Genomic DNA, 20,530 nt, shown 5'->3' with positions numbered 1-20,530 from the left:
TGGTCATCACTGCAGACCATTTCCTGTTCTGTACTCACTGTAGCTTGGGAGCAGACCTCTGATTCCCAGGCTATAGTGTGACTGAACAGCTCTGCAGACTCAGCCATCTCAGTTCCACCATACTGTGCAGGGCGGATGGAGAATTGAGAGCTGGGAGAAAGCAAGTGTGATTGGGATGACAAGTCAGAGGACTGGTGTTTTTGGGATGCGGTAGTTGAGGTGATGGAGAGGGCACTTGTTGGACCACTTGAGATCCATTCAAGCATTTTCTTTTTTTGGCCATCATCTACCTTTGTTCCAGTTGTTAGTGTCTGTAAAAAAGGGAGCACATCGGATTGTCCACGGTAAGTAGTAGACATCTTACTTTTGCTGGAAGATGGTCTATCTTCAGCAGATGTTAATGGAGCTTTGCCACCTTCCCCACGGACAAACCCTTTTTTTCCTTTTCCAACACGCCTCTTCCCCTTTCCACCAGCATCTGTCATTTTGCCACTCATTTTGATTGCGACAAGATTGTGCACTTAAAATGTGGTAGTAAAAATTGAGAGGTGGTGTAGATTGCAGCGGTGGTCTAGCTTTATTAACAGCAGAATAAACAACAATAACTATTCCTGACAATGCAACTACGGCCCTTAAACTGGCAGCATAGTTTGCTATTAGAATGGCTTAGTAACAATGAGTTTGAGTGTGCAATGCAGTGGTGCTGCAAATAGCTTTGCACCAGTGGGACAATAATGAAGTCCAACAGCCACTTTTAGGATGCCACTAAGTTTCCTCAGTGTTTGCTAGTATAATGGCTTAGTAACAATGAGTTTGAGTGTGCAATGCAGTGGCGCTTCAAATAACTTTGCACCAGTGGGACAATAATGAAGTCCAACAGCCACTTTTAGGATGCCACTAAGTTTCCTCAGTGTTTGCTAGTATAATGGCTTAGTAAAAATGAGTTTGAGTGTCCAGTGCAGAGGTGCCACAAATATCTTTGCACAAGTGGGACAATAATGAAGTCCAACAGCCACTTTTAGGATGCCACTAAGTTTCCTAAGTGTTTGCTAGTATAATGGCTTAGTAAAAATGAGTTTGAGTGTCCAATGCAGAGGTGCCACAAATATCTTTGCACCAGTGGGACAATAATGAAGTCCAACAGCCACTTTTAGGATGCCACTAAGTTTCCTCAGTGTTTGCTAGTATAATGGCTTAGTAAAAATGAGTTTGAGTGTGCAATGCAGTGGTGCTGCAAATAGCTTGGCACCAGTGGGGCACAAATGGAGTACAACAGCCACTTTTAGGATGCCACTAAGTTTCCTCAGTGTTTGCTAGTATAATGGCTTAGTAACAATGAGCTTGAGTGTGCAAAGGGCAGGAGGGTACAGTGGCAGGGTTGTGGGTCTGTGTAGATGAAAGGAAGCCTCACTTTATATCCCTCCTAATGGGGAAATGCAGCGAGTAAGTCCCTGACCTTAGCTACACAGACGCTCTTATCTGTAGCTGCTAAAATCTGTTTCCACGGACCTGACTGTCACCTATGGCTCTGAGCCTGCTGCTATTAGCCCTTACAAGGGCTAAAAGAAACTTCAATCCCTATTCTGTATAGCGCTGTGTGTAGAGCGTACACAGCAGTATCGGAGACAGGAGCTACGCCAGCGGTGACTGACACTCAGACTCAGAAGGCAGATAATGGCGTCCTGACGGGCAGATACCCGTTTTTATAATGCAGGGACATGTGACATGGACATCCTATCACACATGCCGTTGCTTCTCTGGCTAAAAGTCCACTTAGCTGTGTGTGTGTCTGGGATTGGCTGACATGCTGGCCCGCCCCACTACACGCGCGTGCTTAGGAAAGGAAGACAAGGAAAAAAAAAAATGGTGATCGCCATTATCCCAGCAGCAGTGATCTGAATGCGCAGTCCACGCATACTATACGCTGAAATTTCATAATAGTGTGAGTCACAGAGTGACTTACAGTATTACAGCGGAAAGCCAGCTAGTAATTAGCTTGGCATTTTGCTGCTAGAACCGTTCTCGAACGTAACTAGAACTATCGAGCTTTAGCAAAAAGCTTGAGTTCTAGTTCAATCTAGAACAGCCCCCAAAATCACTCGAACAGCGAACTGGAGAGCCACGAACCGCGCTCAACTCTACTTAGGATAGGTCACAAATGTCTGACTGGTCGATGTCCGGCACCGCCAATTCTCTACTCTAGGTGTCGGTGGTGGCAGGAAGTGCTCAGTTCTGGATCTGCTCTGTCTTCTGATAGTTGCAGCAGTCTCCTATTAAAATCAAGGAGATGGATGTGGAGTACCCGGCTGCGGACACCATCAGAGGACAGAGCAGATCCAGAAATAAGCATTTCCGGCCACCTGCACCATAATCAGCTGATCAATGGGGGTCCCATTGTGCTCACATCAGAAGTAATGCACACGTGGGACCCAGGCCTAATGATAAGACATTGTCAGTATCACAAATAAACATTTACATTCAGGTACCTTATAGATGATGTTGTCTCTAGTCATTTCTTACTATTCATCATCTTGTCCTGACGCAATGATGACTTTTCACATTCACATCTCGTCTCTGCAGATTTCCATCTTCTCCACTCTTCTGCAGCACATCCCATCACGATGCCCCTAAAAGTAGCAGAATGATTATAATACTTCTATTTAAAAATATCTGCCCTACACTGTGCCCCAGAATAAATAATAGCCCCTCACAGTATTCTCTGCAAAAAATATGACCCACACTGTCCCTCTTATGGTACATGCCCTCCATATTCCCTCTCTTTCCAAACTGAGCCTACTGTTTACAGTGTCCTTTACACTGTGTCCCCTTATATTGCCCAGTCTTTATACTGTGCCTTCATCACACTTCCCCTCCTTGCTATAACCTCACACTGTCCTCCCATTCTGCCCCCTCTCCATACCACCCCTCCATACTGCCCATTCTTTATTCTGTGCCCCTCACATTCTTCTCATCCCTTACTGTCTCCTCACTACCTCCTGTGTGTCCATATACTTTTCCACCTCACTCCCCATCCTGCCCACTTACTCCTCATACCATGTCACTCTTTATTCTGTGTACTCAAAATGTATTTCCAGTTCGTTCCATATCCTCTCTGTCCCCATGCATCACCCCTCATCCTCTCTGTCCCCATACATCACCCCTCATCCTCTCTGTCCCCATGCATCACCCCTCATCCTCTCTGTCCCCATGGAACCCCCTCTCATCCTCTCTGTCCCCATGCATCACCCCTCATCCTCTCTGTCCCCATGAATCACCCCTCATCCTCTCTCTCCCCATGCATCACCCCTCATCCTCTCTGTCCCCATACATCACCCCTCATTCTCTCTGTCCCCATGCATCACCCCTCATCCTCTCTGTCCCCATGCATCACCCCTCATCCTCTCTGTCCCCATGCATCACCCCTCATGCTCTCTGTCCCCATGCATCACCCCTCATCCTCTCTGTCCCCATGCATCACCCCTCATCCTCTCTGTCTCCATGAATCACCCCTCATCCTCTCTGTCCCCATGAATCACCCCTCATCCTCTCTGTCCCCATGCATCACCCCTCATCCTCTCTCCCCCCATGCATCACCCCTCATCCTCTCTGTCCCCATGCATCACCCCTCATCCTCTCTGTCCCCATGCATCACCCCTCATCCTCTCTGTCACCATGCATGAAACCTCATCCTCTCTTTCCCCATGCATGAAACCTCATCCTCTCTCTCACTATGCATGAAACCTCATCCTTTCTCTCCCCATACTGTCTCCAAAGATACTTACCCCTCCCCATCGTCTCTTCCCACCATACTCTGTCCAGATAGTTACCCCCCTACTGTGAATATAGATATTGCCCACTCCCCACCCTCTGTCTCCCCAAAGTGTGTCCAAAGATGGTTCCCATTCCCCACCCTCTGCCCCCCCATAGTGTGTCCACAGATAGTTCCGTCCCCCATACTGTTTCATAAATACTCCCCTCTCACCCCATAATGTTTCTCTTCCGTGTCTTCAGCTCCACAGTGGAGCACTTATCAGCGTCCTCTGCCATCTCCCCGCTGCGGCCCTGACTTCCGGGTCAGCAGTCTGATCAGCTGACCTGATCACATGAAAGCCGTCGCGCTGACCCGGAAATCAGCGCCAGGGATCACCGCTTCAATTGTCCTTGGACAATTGAGAAGTGGGAACCACGCGCTGCACTTTCTATGAGTGCGGCTGTCAGCGTGACAACCACACTCAGAATAGTGGCTCCCACCTCGGCAGACTTCCACACCGCCGCATCAGGCTGCACCATAGCGCCCCGCCAGCTCTCCCCTAGATACGCCTCTGGCTTATGCCTCCGCTCCACACATGGCTAATTTGTATATTTTACAAATTAGCCATGTGGACAGAGCCAGAGCCACTCTTCAGATTTTCCGGTACGCCGTAGTGGCACGTACCGCCGCAAAAAAGCACATCTTTTATCTCTGACATTCTCACCTGGCATCAACCTCAGACTTTTTCACTCCCTCGCCTTTGTCCATGAGAAGTGACTCAGCGTTGCAATTACGCAGGCCATGGGTTCAAGTAAAATGGGAAGGAAAAAAATGATCTTTCATAGCCGAAAAGACTCAAATAGTGCAATGTCTTGAACAAGGTATAAAACCATTAGATATATTTCAGAAGATAGTGGGAATCAGATTCTCCTTTTTGCATTTAGATAAGAAAAAAATGTTGCTGTCCAATATCACATGTGGGGGTCGTCCGATGCTGATTTAATCCATATTTCGTTTTCTCCTCCCCTCAAGGAAAAGGGAAAACTTCTTTAGACTGAAAAGTTTAGGTATTTCTATTATTTTCTCCCTTTTATTTTATAACTGTTGTGCATATTTGTGTGTTGTTTTTATCCTTCATGCCTCTTTATTGTAAGCACTGTATTTTTTTATATTAAAGCTTAAAAACTTTAATAGGTATGCTCTTGTGATACCCCTGGACTATCGGGTCTCCTGGAATAACAAGTATGGGGAGATTTAACAAATGATAGATTGAATATAGCAGGTTTGCAGGGCAGGTCAGTGAGGCTGCACTGAATGCACCCTGACTGCCGAGCCCGGTATGCAAGATGTTAAAATCCCACTCCCATGCCCGAACCCTGCCCCCTTTATGGTGTCTAATCCCACTATTTTCCTCACTATTGGCTCCCCTATATAATCCCCCTTACTTCCTGGATTCGGCCTCTCCTCATCCTGAGACCTGGACGCTGCTGTGCTGCTGGCAACCCGGACACAGTCTGCTGCTGGTGAGAGATGGCCGACACTTTGGCTGCTGCCATAAGGGACAGAATCGGGAGGGATGGTGACGCCTGGCTTAACGCTTTCTTAGATAAGCCGCGTTCCGTCCCTCCTGAGGCTAAGGCGGTGACCCCCGGTGGCAGGCGGTCCGCTCGGCATACCCGTCCGCCGGAGCGCCTGAGTCCCACACTGATAATGTCGCGGGGGGTGCGCACTTCTCGTGCTCGCGCCTTGCGACTAGCCCCCCAAATTCCCCCTCGGATCCCGACCGCAGAGGCTACACGCCAGTACTGTCCCTCTGGCAGCGTGGACCTGCGGTCGGTAGCTGTGACGTCACGGGGCGTGCGCACTTCTCGTGCGCGTGCCTTGCGACTAGTACCTCTCACTTTCACCCAGCTCCCGACCGCAGCGGCTGTGAGCCGGGACTGTTCCCCTGGCCGCATGTGTCTTCGGTCGGGAGTTGTTAACTCCCATGTACCACCAACTCATGCAGATACCTCCCCCCTCACCCCCTCGCAGCTCCTCACTTCCTCCCAGCTCCCGACCGCAACGGCTGTGAGCCAGGACTGTCCCCCTGACCGCATGTATCTGCGGTCGAGAGCTGTTAACCCCCATGTACCACCAACTCAGGCAGATGACCCCCTCACCCCCTCCCAGCTCCTCACCCCCTCCCAGCTCCTCACTCCCTCCCAGCTTCCGGCCGTGGCTGCTACACGCAGACATTCTTCCCCTGTCAGTGTAGAGCTGCGGCCGGTATTAGTTAACCCCTGCCTCCCCGAACCGCTATTAAATCAGCCACCACCGTCACTAACACTAACAGGCGGACACCATGACTGTGGCTCCTCGTTCATAGGGGTATCTGCAGGAATGGTGCACCCCCTACCCCCACCCTCTCAGTTTATTCAGCGGAGTGCACCCATGGGTGCTGGGGCAGTAATAAGCCCTCCTGGCCCCTTTGCACAGTTGCAGCCCCTCACCATGCCACCTCTGGTGCGGGGGGCTGCAGGTGTGCACCCTGCAGTATCTGCCCCTCCCCCACCTGCACGAGCCTCATCTGCTCTATTATTAGCCCCTCCAGCCCCTTGTCCACCTGCCCCGGCTTGTCAAGCCCCTGATATTCCTGCTCTAACACAGGCGGTTGCTGGATCCCCGGCTCGCGGTCGTAGCTGCCGTGGGCGCGGTATCTGCTCTGCCTTGCTCTCCTCGGTGTGACCCCTTCACAGCCCTGGCCTACGCAGATGCTCTGCAGGTGTACACCCTGCAGTGTCTGCCCCACCTCCACCTGCACAAGCCCCATTTGCTCCTGTTTCACCAAAAGCGGTTGCTAGATCCCCGGTCCCCGGTCGTAGCCGCTGTGGGCGCGGTAACCGCTCTGCCTTGTTCTCCTCGGCATCAACCTCTCGCAGCCCTGACCGCAGACACTCTGCTGGATCACATGGCAGACATAGCCACCATTCCTCCCGTCATTCCAGATCCTCTCGGAGGAGCCGCCGTTCCCGTTCATCGAGGTGGCGTTGTCCTTCCACTACACCGTATTCCTCAAATGGCTCAGTTGTGCCCCATGGCCATCATCGCCGTTGTTACCGACCTCCTCAGAGGGAGACGGTTGTTGATCCTCTTCAGGAGCCTGCTGTCGCTCCCTTTCCGGATGTTGGTGAGTACCAATACTTGGGGGTGTTGGGGAGTAGTGTGGGTATAGCAGCAACTATTCAGAAACTGTTAGCTAATTTACAGGCGGGTGGGGGAATACTAATTAACCCTTCTTTAGCTGGTCCACCTCCTTCACAGTCTGACCCCCAGCCTCGTGCTGACATTCATAGAGACACTTTCTTTTGCGGCATTGCCCATTTGGGATCCCATTTGGATGCTGAGACTGTCCAAAAAATATGGGAGAATGACTATGTTGATATATGGTCTTTAGTTACGACCAATCAACATACAATTGACAAGGAATGAAGCGCATCTGATCGTCCTTTCGAGAGGAGGCCAAAAGTGGCTAAGTCCATTAACAACTGGCTTCAGGCATTTTTTGTTATGGGATGTGTCATGGGACAGAAGCACCCTGAGCGCTGTTCTGAGATGTTTATATATCTCGACACCATTTATAATTCCTACAAGTCACATGGGGGATCAGCTTGGTGGCGTTACGACGAGGATTTTCGGCGTCGTTTGGCCCTTCAACCCCAGTTGGGTTGGGGTGTAAAAGCCACGGACACTTGGCTGTGTTTAATGCTGGCCCAGAAGGCTTATGACCCCCTTCACCCTGGCACCTCTGCCGCCTTCGGCTCAGTGGCCGTTCGTAGACCCGGCGCGTGTTGGTTATTTAATGAAGGCCACTGCCACTTCTTTGGCCTATGTAAATTCAGGCATGAGTGCTCCGCTTGTGGCGGAGCACATGCAGCAACTCAGTGCCTTAGTTCATCTGCAAAACTGCCAGCGAAACCATCAAATACGCTGGATAAGGACGCCAGTGGGCGTTCTCGCGATGGGACCATGGCTCGACTGGTACCCCAATAAAGAGGCTCTTGCTCAGCTGTGATTTGGCTTTATTTTGGTTACCCTTCTTAGGGATTGCAATTGATTCTAAAGCTAGGGTTTTTTCGCCTCCCACCTGACAAAGCTTGCTTTCATTTACCATGTGGTTTTTTTTGGATTTGTCCATAGTGTCACATGGTGGCAATTGCTTGTGCATGTAATTTGTTTGTTCATTTTGAATTGGTTCTTTTTGCGTTTTCCTTTGGCTTGGTCTTTTTTGGCTCTTGTCGTATCGGCGAGCAGTTGTATTGCAAAGCACATTTCCGGCGTTTTTTTCGGGCGGTTTACGTTTTGAGTTGTAAGTCCAGGAACAGATCCATCCGGTAGGTATTCTTTGGTTAACAACTATATCCGCTGCTCAGCTCCGGTGTTTACTCCTACCTCTAGAGGATAGGATAGTCCCTAGCTGTCAAAAGTTCTAGTTCTTGTTCCTTTAATGTCAGTGTCTTTGTTTACTCGGCCTAACCCCCTTCTGTTTTGGTACGCATTCTTTTAGGATGTGTGCTGCTACCCAGGCTGCATAGGCTGGTTTACCAACCCTGATTTTCAGCACGTCGGTAGTGGCGTTCCTCTTGTTTTGTGCATTATGGTAGCCTTCATTTATTGCTTCACTAATGGACGGTGCGGTATCGCCCAAGTTTTTCGTATTCGGTGATGAGCTCTGTTCCTGTTCCAAGAGGTCTGACATGGTAAAACTCCCTCAGGGACAGGCAGCTATTTTATTTGCTTTCAAGATGGCATTCAGCAAGAGGGCATTCAGCAGGCCCTCTTTTTTATGGGTGGAGGTCGGAGCGCAGTCTAGCGACTTTTGCTCCTCCGTGGCGGTCAGTGGTTGAAAATGGTGGATGTTAAGCGAAGGCTGATTGCGCCAGAAGTCCGGCCTGGCACTACGCCTCGTTTGAAATGGTATATCCGGTTGGATAATTACAATGGTTAATTTTAAGCTGTGACCGACCCCAACCCAACAAAAGATGAGAGTTTGTATAAATATTTGATTCTCTCCAATAAAGTTGATTTGGTTTACTACAATTGTGTGTTTTGTTCGGGCATGGGACATTGGTTCAGTGGTGGGGTCTCGGCAGTCAGAGTACGTGTGTATTTTCCTATATGTATGAACATGTGTTACGCCCTGGCAAAACCAGGTAGTCACACAGTTTTAGGCCCCCGCACAACACCTCTCCCACTCAGGGTTAAAACAGCTGACCTGAAACCCTAGTCACCCCCTCAGGGAAGGACAGACACACCAGTGGGCGGGACCAGGCGGATGGAGAACGCCCACCTAGGGGTCTGGAGAACCCGGGGCGGGAAAACAGTCAGTGGAATTGGAAGTTGAAGTTTGGAGTGGAGGTGCCAAGCTGACAGGCGTCAGGGTTGGAGCCCTGGCGTGCTGGCAAGGTGGCAGATGGTGATCAGTGGCAGGACGTGATGGGAAGACGGCTGCCGGAGAGCCGAAGTGGATCGGGGCACAGTTGTAGCCCGCCGGTACCGACACCGGAGAACCGACTCGGAAACCGTGCATAAAGGGGGTACTTGGACCCTGAAGCCAGGACCAGCACCAACAGCCTAGCTAATTAACCAATTGAGGGCAGGATTTTAGGTCCTGTCCCAAATTAAAGGGCCTGTTACACACGTCGATTTATCGTGCAATCGCATGTGCGATCGCACCCACCCCCATCGTTTGTGTGTTACGGGCAATTTGTTGCCCGTATCGCACAAAGTCGGTAACCCCCGTCACACGTACTTACCTCCCGGACGACTTCACTGTTGGCGGCGAACATCCTCTTCCTGAAGGGGGAGGAACGTTCAGCGTCACAGTGACCGGCCAATAGAATCGGAGGGGCGGAGATGAGCGGGACATAACATCCCACCCACCTCCTTCCTTCCGCATTGCCGGCGGGACAGGTAAGCTGTGTTCATCGTTCCCGGGGTGTCACACGGACCGATGTGTGCTGCCTCGGGAACGATGAACAACCGGCGCAGAGAAGGTGGGACAATAGTATGAAAATGAACGACGTGTCAACAAGCAACGATAAGGTGAGTATTTTTGCTCGTTCACAGTCGTTCAGTGGTGTCACATGGTATGATATCTCTAACGATGCCGGATGTGCGTCACAAACTCCGTGACCCCGCCGACATATCGTTAGATATATCGTCCCATGTAACGGGGCCTTTACCCCGAAAAGTAGACAACCACCCACAGAGAGGGATAGGGCATCCACCAGGGCCCGGTAGATCCCACGGGTCAGCGTCTGACGGGCACGGCTCCCAACCAAAGGACCGGGAGCGGACTCCTGCATTACACACCGGGAACTCCATCACTGAAAAATACACAAAGTGCAGAGGAAAGGCACATTGATCACCAGCCTGGGTGTGGGACCAGATAAATCCGTCTGCGGAGGCCGGCCACCATCACCTTGGTTTACCAAAAGAACTGTGTTTATTGACTCCATACATCAGTACAACCTTATCCAGCACCAGGACAACCGAACTGTAAGGGGTACTTTGCACGCTGCGACATCGCTAGCCGATGACAGCGTTGCCGAGCGCGATAGTACCCGCCCCCGTCGCACATGCGATATCTTGTGATAGCTGCCGTAGCGAACATTATCGCTACGGCAGCTTCACACGCACTTCCCTGCCCTGCGACGTCGCTCTGGCCGGCGACCCACCTCCTTCCTAAGGGGGCGGGTCGTGCGGCGTCACAGCGACGTCACACGGCAGCCGGCCAATAGAAGCGGAGGGGCGGAGATGAGCGGGATGTAAACATCCCGCCCACCTTCTCCCTTCGACATTGCCGGTGGACGGCGGGCGCAGGTAAGGAGATGTTTGTCAGTCCTGCGGCTTCACACAGCGATGTGTGGAGCTGCAGGAACGACAAACAACATTGTACCTGCGGACGCACCGACATTATGAAAATGAACGACGTGACACAGATCAGCGATTTTAGGCTGTTTCACGCTCGTTCATCTTCTCTCCTAGACTTTACATGTTGCAACGTCGTTACCGGAGCACGGATGTGAGTCACTTTCAATTTGACCCCGACGATATCGCAGTAGCGATGTCGCAACGTGCAAAGTACCCCTAAGTGTACTGATCCCTGCAACCCTGCACAACACTGGGCCCCGGGGCATCCATCCCTACCCACGGAGGGGTTAACATCCGGCTGACATCACATTTTCCCCGGGCACCCCGTAACAGCAGCGGTGGTGCTACATCTCAACACACACTGTGGGTGGCGTCACAGACAGCTTCTAACAAATCCCGTACAATTATGTCCCCCTTTTATTCGAAGTGTCCGCATGACCCCCGCGTCCGGTAGAGTCCCTTGAGCCATACCGCAGATCTGGATCCGAGCAGCACCGGCTGCACACATGCATGTATATTTTCCTATGTGTGTATTTTAATTAGGGTTGGACTGGCCCCCAGGCCCCCAAGGAGTCCCCCTGTGGGCAACCGATCCTCAGTGAGCTCCTGTACTTTATACAGTACGGGGTAACCACAGGCTTGTAACCCAGCTCCACCAGAAAATGTGCAGGGCCACCTGTTTCTCAGGGCTTACATTAGGGGTGGCCAGACTAGGCAGTTGAACCAGGGCCCCCATGCTCTAAGGAGCCCCCAGCCTTTCAATCATAATCTGCAGTTATAGAACAAGTTGTGCATTATCACTGCTGTTGCAGAAAGACCTTTAGTGACATCACAGTCTTGTGACTCATCAAAGGTCCTTAACGCTGCACTGCGGGAGTCCCAGGCCTGCACAATATGCACAGGACCTGGAGACCCAACCTTTCCTAAATTCAAATGTATTCATGTCTTTTAGATGTGCATACATTTGGACAGTGCGGCCACAGAACTGAGGTAGAGGAGCACTTCTCAGCCCCGCACCAACATGCTGTCATCACACTGCCGCCAGGGCTGCAGAGAAGAAGATGAAGGCAATGAAAATGAGGGACATTATGAAGCAAATTGAGACATTAAGGGGAAATGGGGACAGTATAGGGTAATGTGTGACCTTTTGAGGCAATGGGGGACATTATGAAGCAAATTGGGACATTATGGTGCAATGATAGACATTATGAGGCAATTAGTAAGGAGATTGTGAAAGACGGCATAGTATAATGATGAGCTGGGATGAGGGCACTTTATGCAGAGATGTTATGTTTGGGAGATATTATAGAAAAGGCAAGATTTGGGGGGACATTATAGAAAGATTAGTAGATTAATAATACTACATACAGAGCCAGGGCCGGCGTCAGCACCCGGCATACCCGGGCAAATGCCAGGGCCCTGGAGAGCTGGGGGGGGCCACTCGGGCTCGTCAGTTCTGCTGCCCCCGGGCCGAGTCTCGGCAGGTCAAGCACTCAGATTGAGAGGAGTTATCCAAATAATTGAAAACCGCTTTAAAGGGGTATTCCCATCTCCAAGATCATATCACAATTTGTAGTAGGTATAATAATGATCATAATAATACCAAATACTTCCAATTTGAAATGTGCAGGGCATTACAGTAGCTTAGGTATCCATGGTTACGAACATTAGCTAACTGTCCCTATTTGTGTTGTCATAACCATGGATACCTAAGCTACTATAATGCCCTGCACATAAGGTAAGTGACATAGATCAGGAGACTACATTTCTAATTGGAGGTATCTGCTAATATTATTATTATTATTATTATTATTATTATTATTATTATTACTACTACTACTATTATTACACCTACTACATATCAGGATAGGATCATGGATATGGGAATACCCCTTTAAGATTTCAGCTCATAAATACTTGATATACATTTAGATAACTGCCTGCAAGATTTGACTCACTTGTATTTCCTGATACAGTTTGACTATGCAGAATGTACGTTTTCTCATCATTCTTACCTTCAGCTTGAGCCACCACTTGAGCTGTACATGTCTGTGTTCTCATCTGAAGAGGAAAACATTTAGAAATGTATAAATATTGAAATAAAAAACCGTACATTAGAAATTAAATATTATGTAACTACTAATTCAGAATGTCATGTAATTTTAATAATACTCAAGCTTGGTTCCTCCATCCCTCCCCACTAACCATGGACAACAGTGTAGGGATCAATATCTTCTTCATCCATTGACTGTTGCGCGCCCATCACCTCTTCCTCCTTTTCCATTTTTTCCACTGCTCCTGCAGCTTCAATAACAGTTTGTCTGGTACCATGAACCCCCCTCAAGTGCGGCACTCCACCTTCCCTTGCCAACTTCCTGTGCGATGACAGTCTGGACCTTAGAGATATTGGTATCCATTCCGCATCATCCTCTGCTTCCTTCTCTTCCTCTGGGACCACCACCTCCTACCGCAGACTATTCAAAGTCTGGTCCAGCATGTAGATCATTGGAATAGAGATGCTAATGATGACATCATCAGTGCTAACCATCTTAATAGCCATTTCAAAACTCTGCAGAAGGGTGCAGAGGGCATTTATCTAAGCCCACCCTGGAACTGTGATTGCCCCATGACCGCATTGCATTAGCCCAGTGTATATCTCATGCCATACTGCACCACAGCTCATTGCTGCAGCCACAGTCGCTGCACCATGTGTAGAGTGGAATTCCACCATGTTGGCACATCGCATATCAACCAGTTAACCGGTAGACCAAAAGACCTCTGTAGCGATGCAAGTCAATGAGCTGCAGGATGCAAATGGCAGAAGTGAGCACACACTGACCGTGCTTTAGGTAACAGCTCTTCCAGGCTGGTATGGTGGCCTAGAAATTGCAATACAACCTGGTTGAGGATGTGAGCCATGCATGACATTTTTTTCCTGTAAAATTAATTTTATCTTTTTGTAGTTTTTTTTAGCTTTTATTATTAGTCCATAAAAGTGGCATAATACCATGACAACAGTGTTCCCACCAGCAAGCTGGAAGTCAGAGATGTGTCCACTGTCCAGGCATCTACCCCATGCTGTTCCCATTCCACTTAAGCGCTGTTGCTATCCATTTCAGTGCTTTTAGGGAGGAGGGGGGTTCCAGAAAAATGTTTGCGTTTCCCACTGACTTCAGCTATACTTGCTACTCGAATTGAGTCTGTCCAAAAGTCCGACGTGCCTGATTCAAGTACCGAGTACTTTAGCATTTTAGTGCTCACTAGAGATGAGCCACCCCCTAGCGTTCGAGTTCGGTTCACTTCGTCGAACGGTGCCCCGTTCGACAAGCCGCTCGACGAGCCGTTTGACGAACCTCTTGAACCCCATTGAAAACAATGGGAGGCAATCACAAACACATAAAAACACATTATAAATGTACACATACAGTTAGTAAACATTGCCATAACACTTACCGATGCCCGCGATGCATCCTACACTCTGTCTCCTGCAGCTTTTCCATCGGTAATCGCTGCGTCCTCCCGGTAACCAGCAGTGATGACAGGACCTATCGTGACGTCAAAATAGCCATGTGACCAGTCACGTGTCTATTATCTCATTGGCTACAGACTGGTCACATGGCTAGACGTCATGTCCTGTCCTAGGTCCTGTCAGTGCATCTCTCCAGTACGCGGTGATCGTTTGTGTATCTCCGTGTACCGGCGACATGCTCTGGCACACGGACGACTCCCCGTTCCTGCATGGGGCGCTCTTTACAGTCAGCCCACATGCAAGGACTGGCTGTCACAGTGAATAGTGGCACCGGGAATCACGTGATCGGAGCACCGTTGCTATGGTAACCCGGCTGTGAGCGGTGAAGTCACCGCTAACATCCGGCAGCCTGTGGTCACTCTCACTGAGTGATTTCTGCACGGGGCAGCAGCGTATTTCTCCCATGCAGTGAAGCCTGATGTAGCAGAGCTGCATGGGTTGAAGGAGAAAGAAGACAGAAGACCATGGATCGTGGAGGGGTGACAGGGAGTAATAAACATGGAGTCTCTAATGTATCTGTGTATTTATTTCTTTTAAAGTATTTTTTCTCTGTGTGGTGTCTTTTTTTTAAACCTTTATTGGAGATTCTTAATGGCCGGGTCAAACTTGCCTGACATTAAGAATCTCTGGCTTAATACTAGCTAGTAAAACAAAGCTAGTATTAACTCATAATTACCCAGCGAGCCACCATCACCAGGGCAGCTGAAGAGTTGGATACAGCGTCAGATGATGGCGCTTCTATGAGAGCGCCATTTTCTGGGGTGGCTGCGGACTGCAATTTGCAGCAGAGGCGCCCAGAAACCTCGGGCTAACCTGTGCTGCGGATTCCAATTCCCAGCTGCCTAGTTGTACCCGGCTGGACACAAAATTGGGCGATGCCTACGTCGTTTTTTTTTTAATTATTTCATGAAATTCATGAAATAATTAAAAAAGGGCTTCCCTATATTTTTAGTTCCCAGCCGGGTACAAATAGGCAGCTGGGAGTTGGTGGCAGCCCGTACCTGCCTGCTGTACCTGGCTAGCATACAAAAATATGGCGAAGCTCACGTCATTATTTTTTTTTTTAGTTTTTTGGGGAAAAAAAAATGCTTCCCTGGATTTTCCATTGACAGTGACGGTAACACCAAGCAGTGGGGGGTAGCAGCCAGTAGCTGCTTGGATTACCCTTATCTAGCAATACAAAAAATGCAGCGGAAGCCCATATATTTTTTTTATTATTTATTTAAATAACTAAAAAAAAATGGGCTTCCCTGTATTTTGATTGCCTGACATGACAGTGCTATAAAAATAAATCATTAAAAAAAATGAAGAATGAAGAAAACGATCCAGCTTAGTGACCAGGTGATTTATTCCGTGCAGTTCAAACAAGGCATATAGTCGTGGTAAACGCGTTTCTGGCTTAACGCCCCTAATCATAACCATATTATGATTAAGGGCGTTAAGCCAGAAACGCGTTAACCACGACTATATGCCTTGTCTGAACTGCACTGAATAAATCACCTGGTCACTCAGCTGGATCGTTTTCTTCATTCTTCATTGCTGCGGCCAGGGCATGTCCGGATCCAAGTCTGAGGCGCGGTGAGGTCAGACGTGGGTGAGCTGGATTCCTTTACAAACATTAAAAAAAATGACGTAGTGCCCCGCGGTATTTTTGATTCTCAGCGCAGTTAAAGCAGACAGCTACGGGTTGCCACCCCATCTGCCTGGCGTTACCTTGGCTGGCAATCAAAATACAGGGAAGTCCATTAATTTTTTTTATTTAAAAAAATAGTTAAAAAAAATGACGTGGGGTCCCCCCATTTTTGATAGCCAGCTAGGGTAAAGCAGACTGCTGTAGCCTGAAAACCACAGCTGGCAGCTTTACCCTGGTTGGGGATCCAATGTGGAGGTCACCCCAGGCTCTTTTTTATAATTATTTTATAAATAATAATAATTACAAAAAAAAGTAGGGTCCCCCCAAATTGGATCACCAGCCAAGGTAAAGCGGACAGCTGTGGTCTGGTATTCTCCGGGTGGGAAGGTCCATAGTTATTGGCACTTCACAGCCTAAAAATAGCAGGCCGTAGGCGCCCCAGAAGTGGCGCATCCACTAGATGCGCCAATCCTGGCGCTTCACCCCAGCTCATCCCGTGCCCTGGTGTAGTGGCAAACGGGGTAATAAATGGGGTTAATAATAGTTGTAAGGTCACCTGACATCAAGCCCAGCAGTTTGTGATGTTATGGTGACATCACAAACTATCAGTACTGACAAAAAAAGACAAAAAAAATGTATTTCAAAAAACACTCCCAAAAACATTCCCTCTTTCACCAATTTATTGTAAGGAAAAAAAATAAGGGGGTCCCACAACGACTTTGGACCATCCAGAATATGGGGGGGACACGCTCAGGGAACGTATCCCCCATTTTCTAGGAGTGCAGACCCTCCATGTCAGGAGTGTGGGTGCAATCAATCTGCACCCACTCTCCCTGGGTCCACAGCAGCAGAGTCCATGTCGTATCTGTTGCTACCAAAGCTGCAATGCCCTGCTCATGAGGTAAGGGCATGCCTAATCAGGAGAACTATTCTACATTTCCAAATATTGGTATTTGCTGATATTATTGCTATTCCACCTACTACATATTGGGGATAGGATCTTGGAGATGAAATACCCCTTTAAGTCCAGTTATCCAGCTGAATAAATACTAAACAACAGAGCTCACTATTTAGATGTGTTTTCTTGTGGCGTATAACGGACTCTCATGTTTGGTAGTCGTTCAGCAGGGCAACTATAAAATCAAATACCTCCATTTGGAAATATAGTATAGCTCTCCTGATCAACTATGTTCCTTACCTCATGAGCAGGACATTGCAGTTGCTTACAGATGCATGGTTACTGCCACTCACTGTGTCTGAACACAGGAAGCTGAGCTGACAGCCGCTCTGTGCATGCGGCAGCGTCTATTGTGAAGGAGGGGGCTGCGGGGGATCAATGCTGCACAGGTACCGTGGGACACCGGGTAACACCGGTGGAGTTATAGGGGGTGACCTGGCAGGGCCTGGGGAGGAGTTTTCTGTAGCATGTGTCATGGCACATGCGACAGAAATCAGAGGAGTAGGGTGAATGCGGCCGGCACACTGCTGTGCGTGCGGCCATCTTGGATTTCCGGGAGGGGTTCAGGGGGGGGCACTTTGGCGACACTGGGGGACCGGAGGGGATCGCGGAGGAGATTTATCTCCCATCTGACATGTTTGTTCATGCCAGATGGGAGATAAATAATTTTTTACCGGCGCTGTCATTTACTGTAACGTGATCATCGGTATACGGTGTATACCTGTGATCATAAGAGCGGGGACCGGAAAAACCGGCCTGAATCATGATCTCCAGGGTCTCAGCTACCCCTGAAACCCCGGAGATTTTCTGACGCTGGGGGGCGCTATTCACTTATTTCTGCCTGCTGTTTATAAAGGGAAGATAAGAATAAAGGCTACTTTACACACTGCGACATCGCTAGCGATCTTATTAGCGATGTGAAATTCTAGATAGCAAGTGCGATCTTTCGGGATCGCACATAGGTTATTTAACGCATGTGCGATCCCGAAAGATCGCACTTGCTATCTAGAATTTCACATCGCTAATGAGATCGCTAGCGATGTCGCAGTGTGTAAAGTACCCTTAAAGGTTACATTCACACGACCGATCCGTTTTTGCGGTCCGCAAAAAACGGTCTGTTTTTTTCATGGGTGCATCCGTGTGGCATCCGTTTCCGTTCCGTATGTCATCTGTTTGTCATCCGTGTGCCTTCCGTTTTTTTGGGTACTGCAAAAAAACTGAAGGAGGGAAAATACATAAATTTACCTAGGATCCAGTGCCATTTTCTACTGCTTTTCACAGCGTAGAGTGCTCTGGTGATTTTCCTGTGCTTGTACACTTAATATCAGTCTTTTCTGTCATTATAATGGCAGAAAGACACATCATGTCCCACTCTCCTGCATTTTGTAATTTTGCACCCTTTGGTGCCTTTCATGTGGCACTAAGTGGTGCTTAGCCTTGTATTTAGCCAAAAAAATAAATAAATTTTAAAAAAATGATGTAGGGTTCCTTCTATTTTTGATAGCCAGCTAGCGTAAAGCAGACGGCTGCAGCTTGCAGACCACAGCTGGCAGCTTCACCTAGGCTGGTAATCCAAAACTGAGGGCACCCCACGCTGTTATTTTAAATTAAATAAATAATTAAAAAAAAAGTGGGGGTCCCCCCAAAATTGGATCACCAGCCAAGGTAAAGCGGACAGCTGGGGTCTGATATTCTCAGACTAGGGAGGTTCATGGTTATTGGACTCTCCCCAGCCTAAAAATAGCAGGCCGCAGCCGCCCAAGAAGTGGCGTATCCATTAGATGCGCCAATCCTGGTGCTTCGCTCCAGCTCGTCCCATTGCCCTGGTGCGGTGGCAAACGGGGTAATATATGGGGTTAATACCAGATGTGTAGTGTCACCTGGCATCAAGCCCTGGGTTCGTGAGGTCAGGCGTCTATCAGATACCCGACATCACCAACCCAGTCAGTAATAAAAAAAAATAGACAACAAACACATTTTTATTTAAAAAAACACTCCCCAAAACATTCTCTCTTTCACCAATTTATTAAAAAGAAAAACAAATCCAGGTCTGCTGTAATCCAAGGGATTCTCATGACGATCCATACCATAGTCACTGTCCCAGTCAATGAAGAACAGAATGTTCCCCATTGGCTGGGAGAGCAATGCAGTGACCTGAGCTAACATCAATAGGTCAGCCCAGGTCACTGCAGGGCATGACAAGTGCTGCTGTCAGGAGCGAGGTACATTACCTGCGGTGATGATCTCCTGCACTGCTGATAGCAGAGCTGTCACTGACTTCAATGACCGCTGCCTTCACAGCCAAGTATCACGTGAGCCTGTGATGTCACCGCTAGTCACAGTCTCGGGTCGGCAGCAAGAGGAGGGGATGTGACAAGCGGCGGCCATGGAGGACAGTGACAGCGCTGAGGTCGGGAGGGCAGGACTTCATCACCGCAGGTAAGCCGAGCGGGGTAATGTGTGCGGAGTGTGAGGTGGGTGGAGCTAAGTGGGGTAATGTGTGCGGAGTGTGAGGTGGGTGGAGCCGAGCGGGGCCATGTGTGAGGAGTGCTAGGTGGGTGGAGTCTAGCGGGGCCATGTGTGCAGGCGGCGGAGTGCGAAGTGGGTGGAGCCTAGCGGGGCCATGTGTGCAGGCGGCGGAGTGCGAGGTGAGTGGAGCCTCACTCATCACTAGTATCCAGTTCAATGTAAAAGGTTTGGTGAAAGGTCCTCTTTAAGCAAATTTTCCATTTGTCTGTTCAAGTAAACAAAAAAACAAATTAACGTTTAAGTATAAATGTGAACCTCGACTGAAAATAATGAAAAGCAAAAATTATAGTAAAACACAAATTTTCATCTTTTCTGTCAAAGGATGGTTAGCTTTGAAATCCATGATGGGTTGGTAAAACCAAAGGTTTTGTGAAAGTGGCAAGCACGATCTTTATTGTTTTAGCAGGCACAGCACTGCTGGCTAAGGCCTGGCGTAAGGACAGGCCCTGTGCTATAGGATATTCCCAAAGGGATACTTAAGGTGAATCGGTCAGAAGACCCATAGGGAGCATAGGGGACCTGCGTCCGGTAGAGGTTCTGGCTGGCTGCTACCTCTCTAAGAATATATATGCTCGCCACCTGGTAATATACAAGCCTGCAGCAAGTACAGGAGACCGTTACTGCCTAACAGGGCATTCCCTGCTACCTCCAAACAGATCCTATCTAGGACATTGACATCAATACCAACCGTATACCTCTTCCACTACTTTCTGACAGGCTGTTCTCTTTTGGATCATACAGGTGATCTGTCTGTATAGTAGTTACTGAGCTCTTGACCCCTACCCGGCAGTCTGATATAACTCTCAATAAAGGTCCCATCGAGACCGAAACGTTGAGACAGACTTTTTTCATTTTCTTTACAATAAAAAAGCACCAAAGAAACCCAGACTGTGTTCTTGTTTTTCTAATTGGAGTGCCGGAGATTCGTTTTGGACTTGAGGGAGATTGACCGACATACACAGGAAAAGAAAGAATGACCGACATCGCTAGAAAAAAGCACAAAACATACACGGAGCATACGGAGATGCATCCGTGTCACGTACTTGTGCGCACCAAACCATTGACTTTCATGGTGTCCGTGTGTGCGTGTTCCGTGCAGAAAACGGACATGCTGCCGTGAAAAACGGAAACACATACGGATCACGGACACAGACACACGGACATGATGAAAAATGCAAGTTTGACCACAAACATAGATTAACATTAGTGCACGTT

General features: G+C 48.8%; 1 protein-coding gene across 3 annotated transcripts in view; it reads right to left on the bottom strand.

Annotated features, from left to right (window-relative positions):
• SUSD1 (sushi domain containing 1) overlaps positions 1-20,530 on the bottom strand; it is a 404,984-nt gene that overhangs the window by 93,090 nt on the left and 291,364 nt on the right. For all 3 annotated transcript variants that reach the window (XM_075316004.1, XM_075316016.1, XM_075316010.1), the window contains exon 22: positions 12,682-12,727. In XM_075316004.1, coding sequence (XP_075172119.1) covers positions 12,682-12,727 — 46 coding nt within the window. The remainder of the gene's footprint in view (positions 1-12,681; positions 12,728-20,530) is intronic.

The sequence above is a fragment of the Anomaloglossus baeobatrachus genome, chromosome 1 (assembly GCF_048569485.1).
Source record: "Anomaloglossus baeobatrachus isolate aAnoBae1 chromosome 1, aAnoBae1.hap1, whole genome shotgun sequence".
Lineage (NCBI taxonomy): Eukaryota > Metazoa > Chordata > Amphibia > Anura > Aromobatidae > Anomaloglossus > Anomaloglossus baeobatrachus.
Note: the sequence above shows the minus strand (reverse complement) of the source record. Positions and strands in the feature narration are given on the sequence as shown.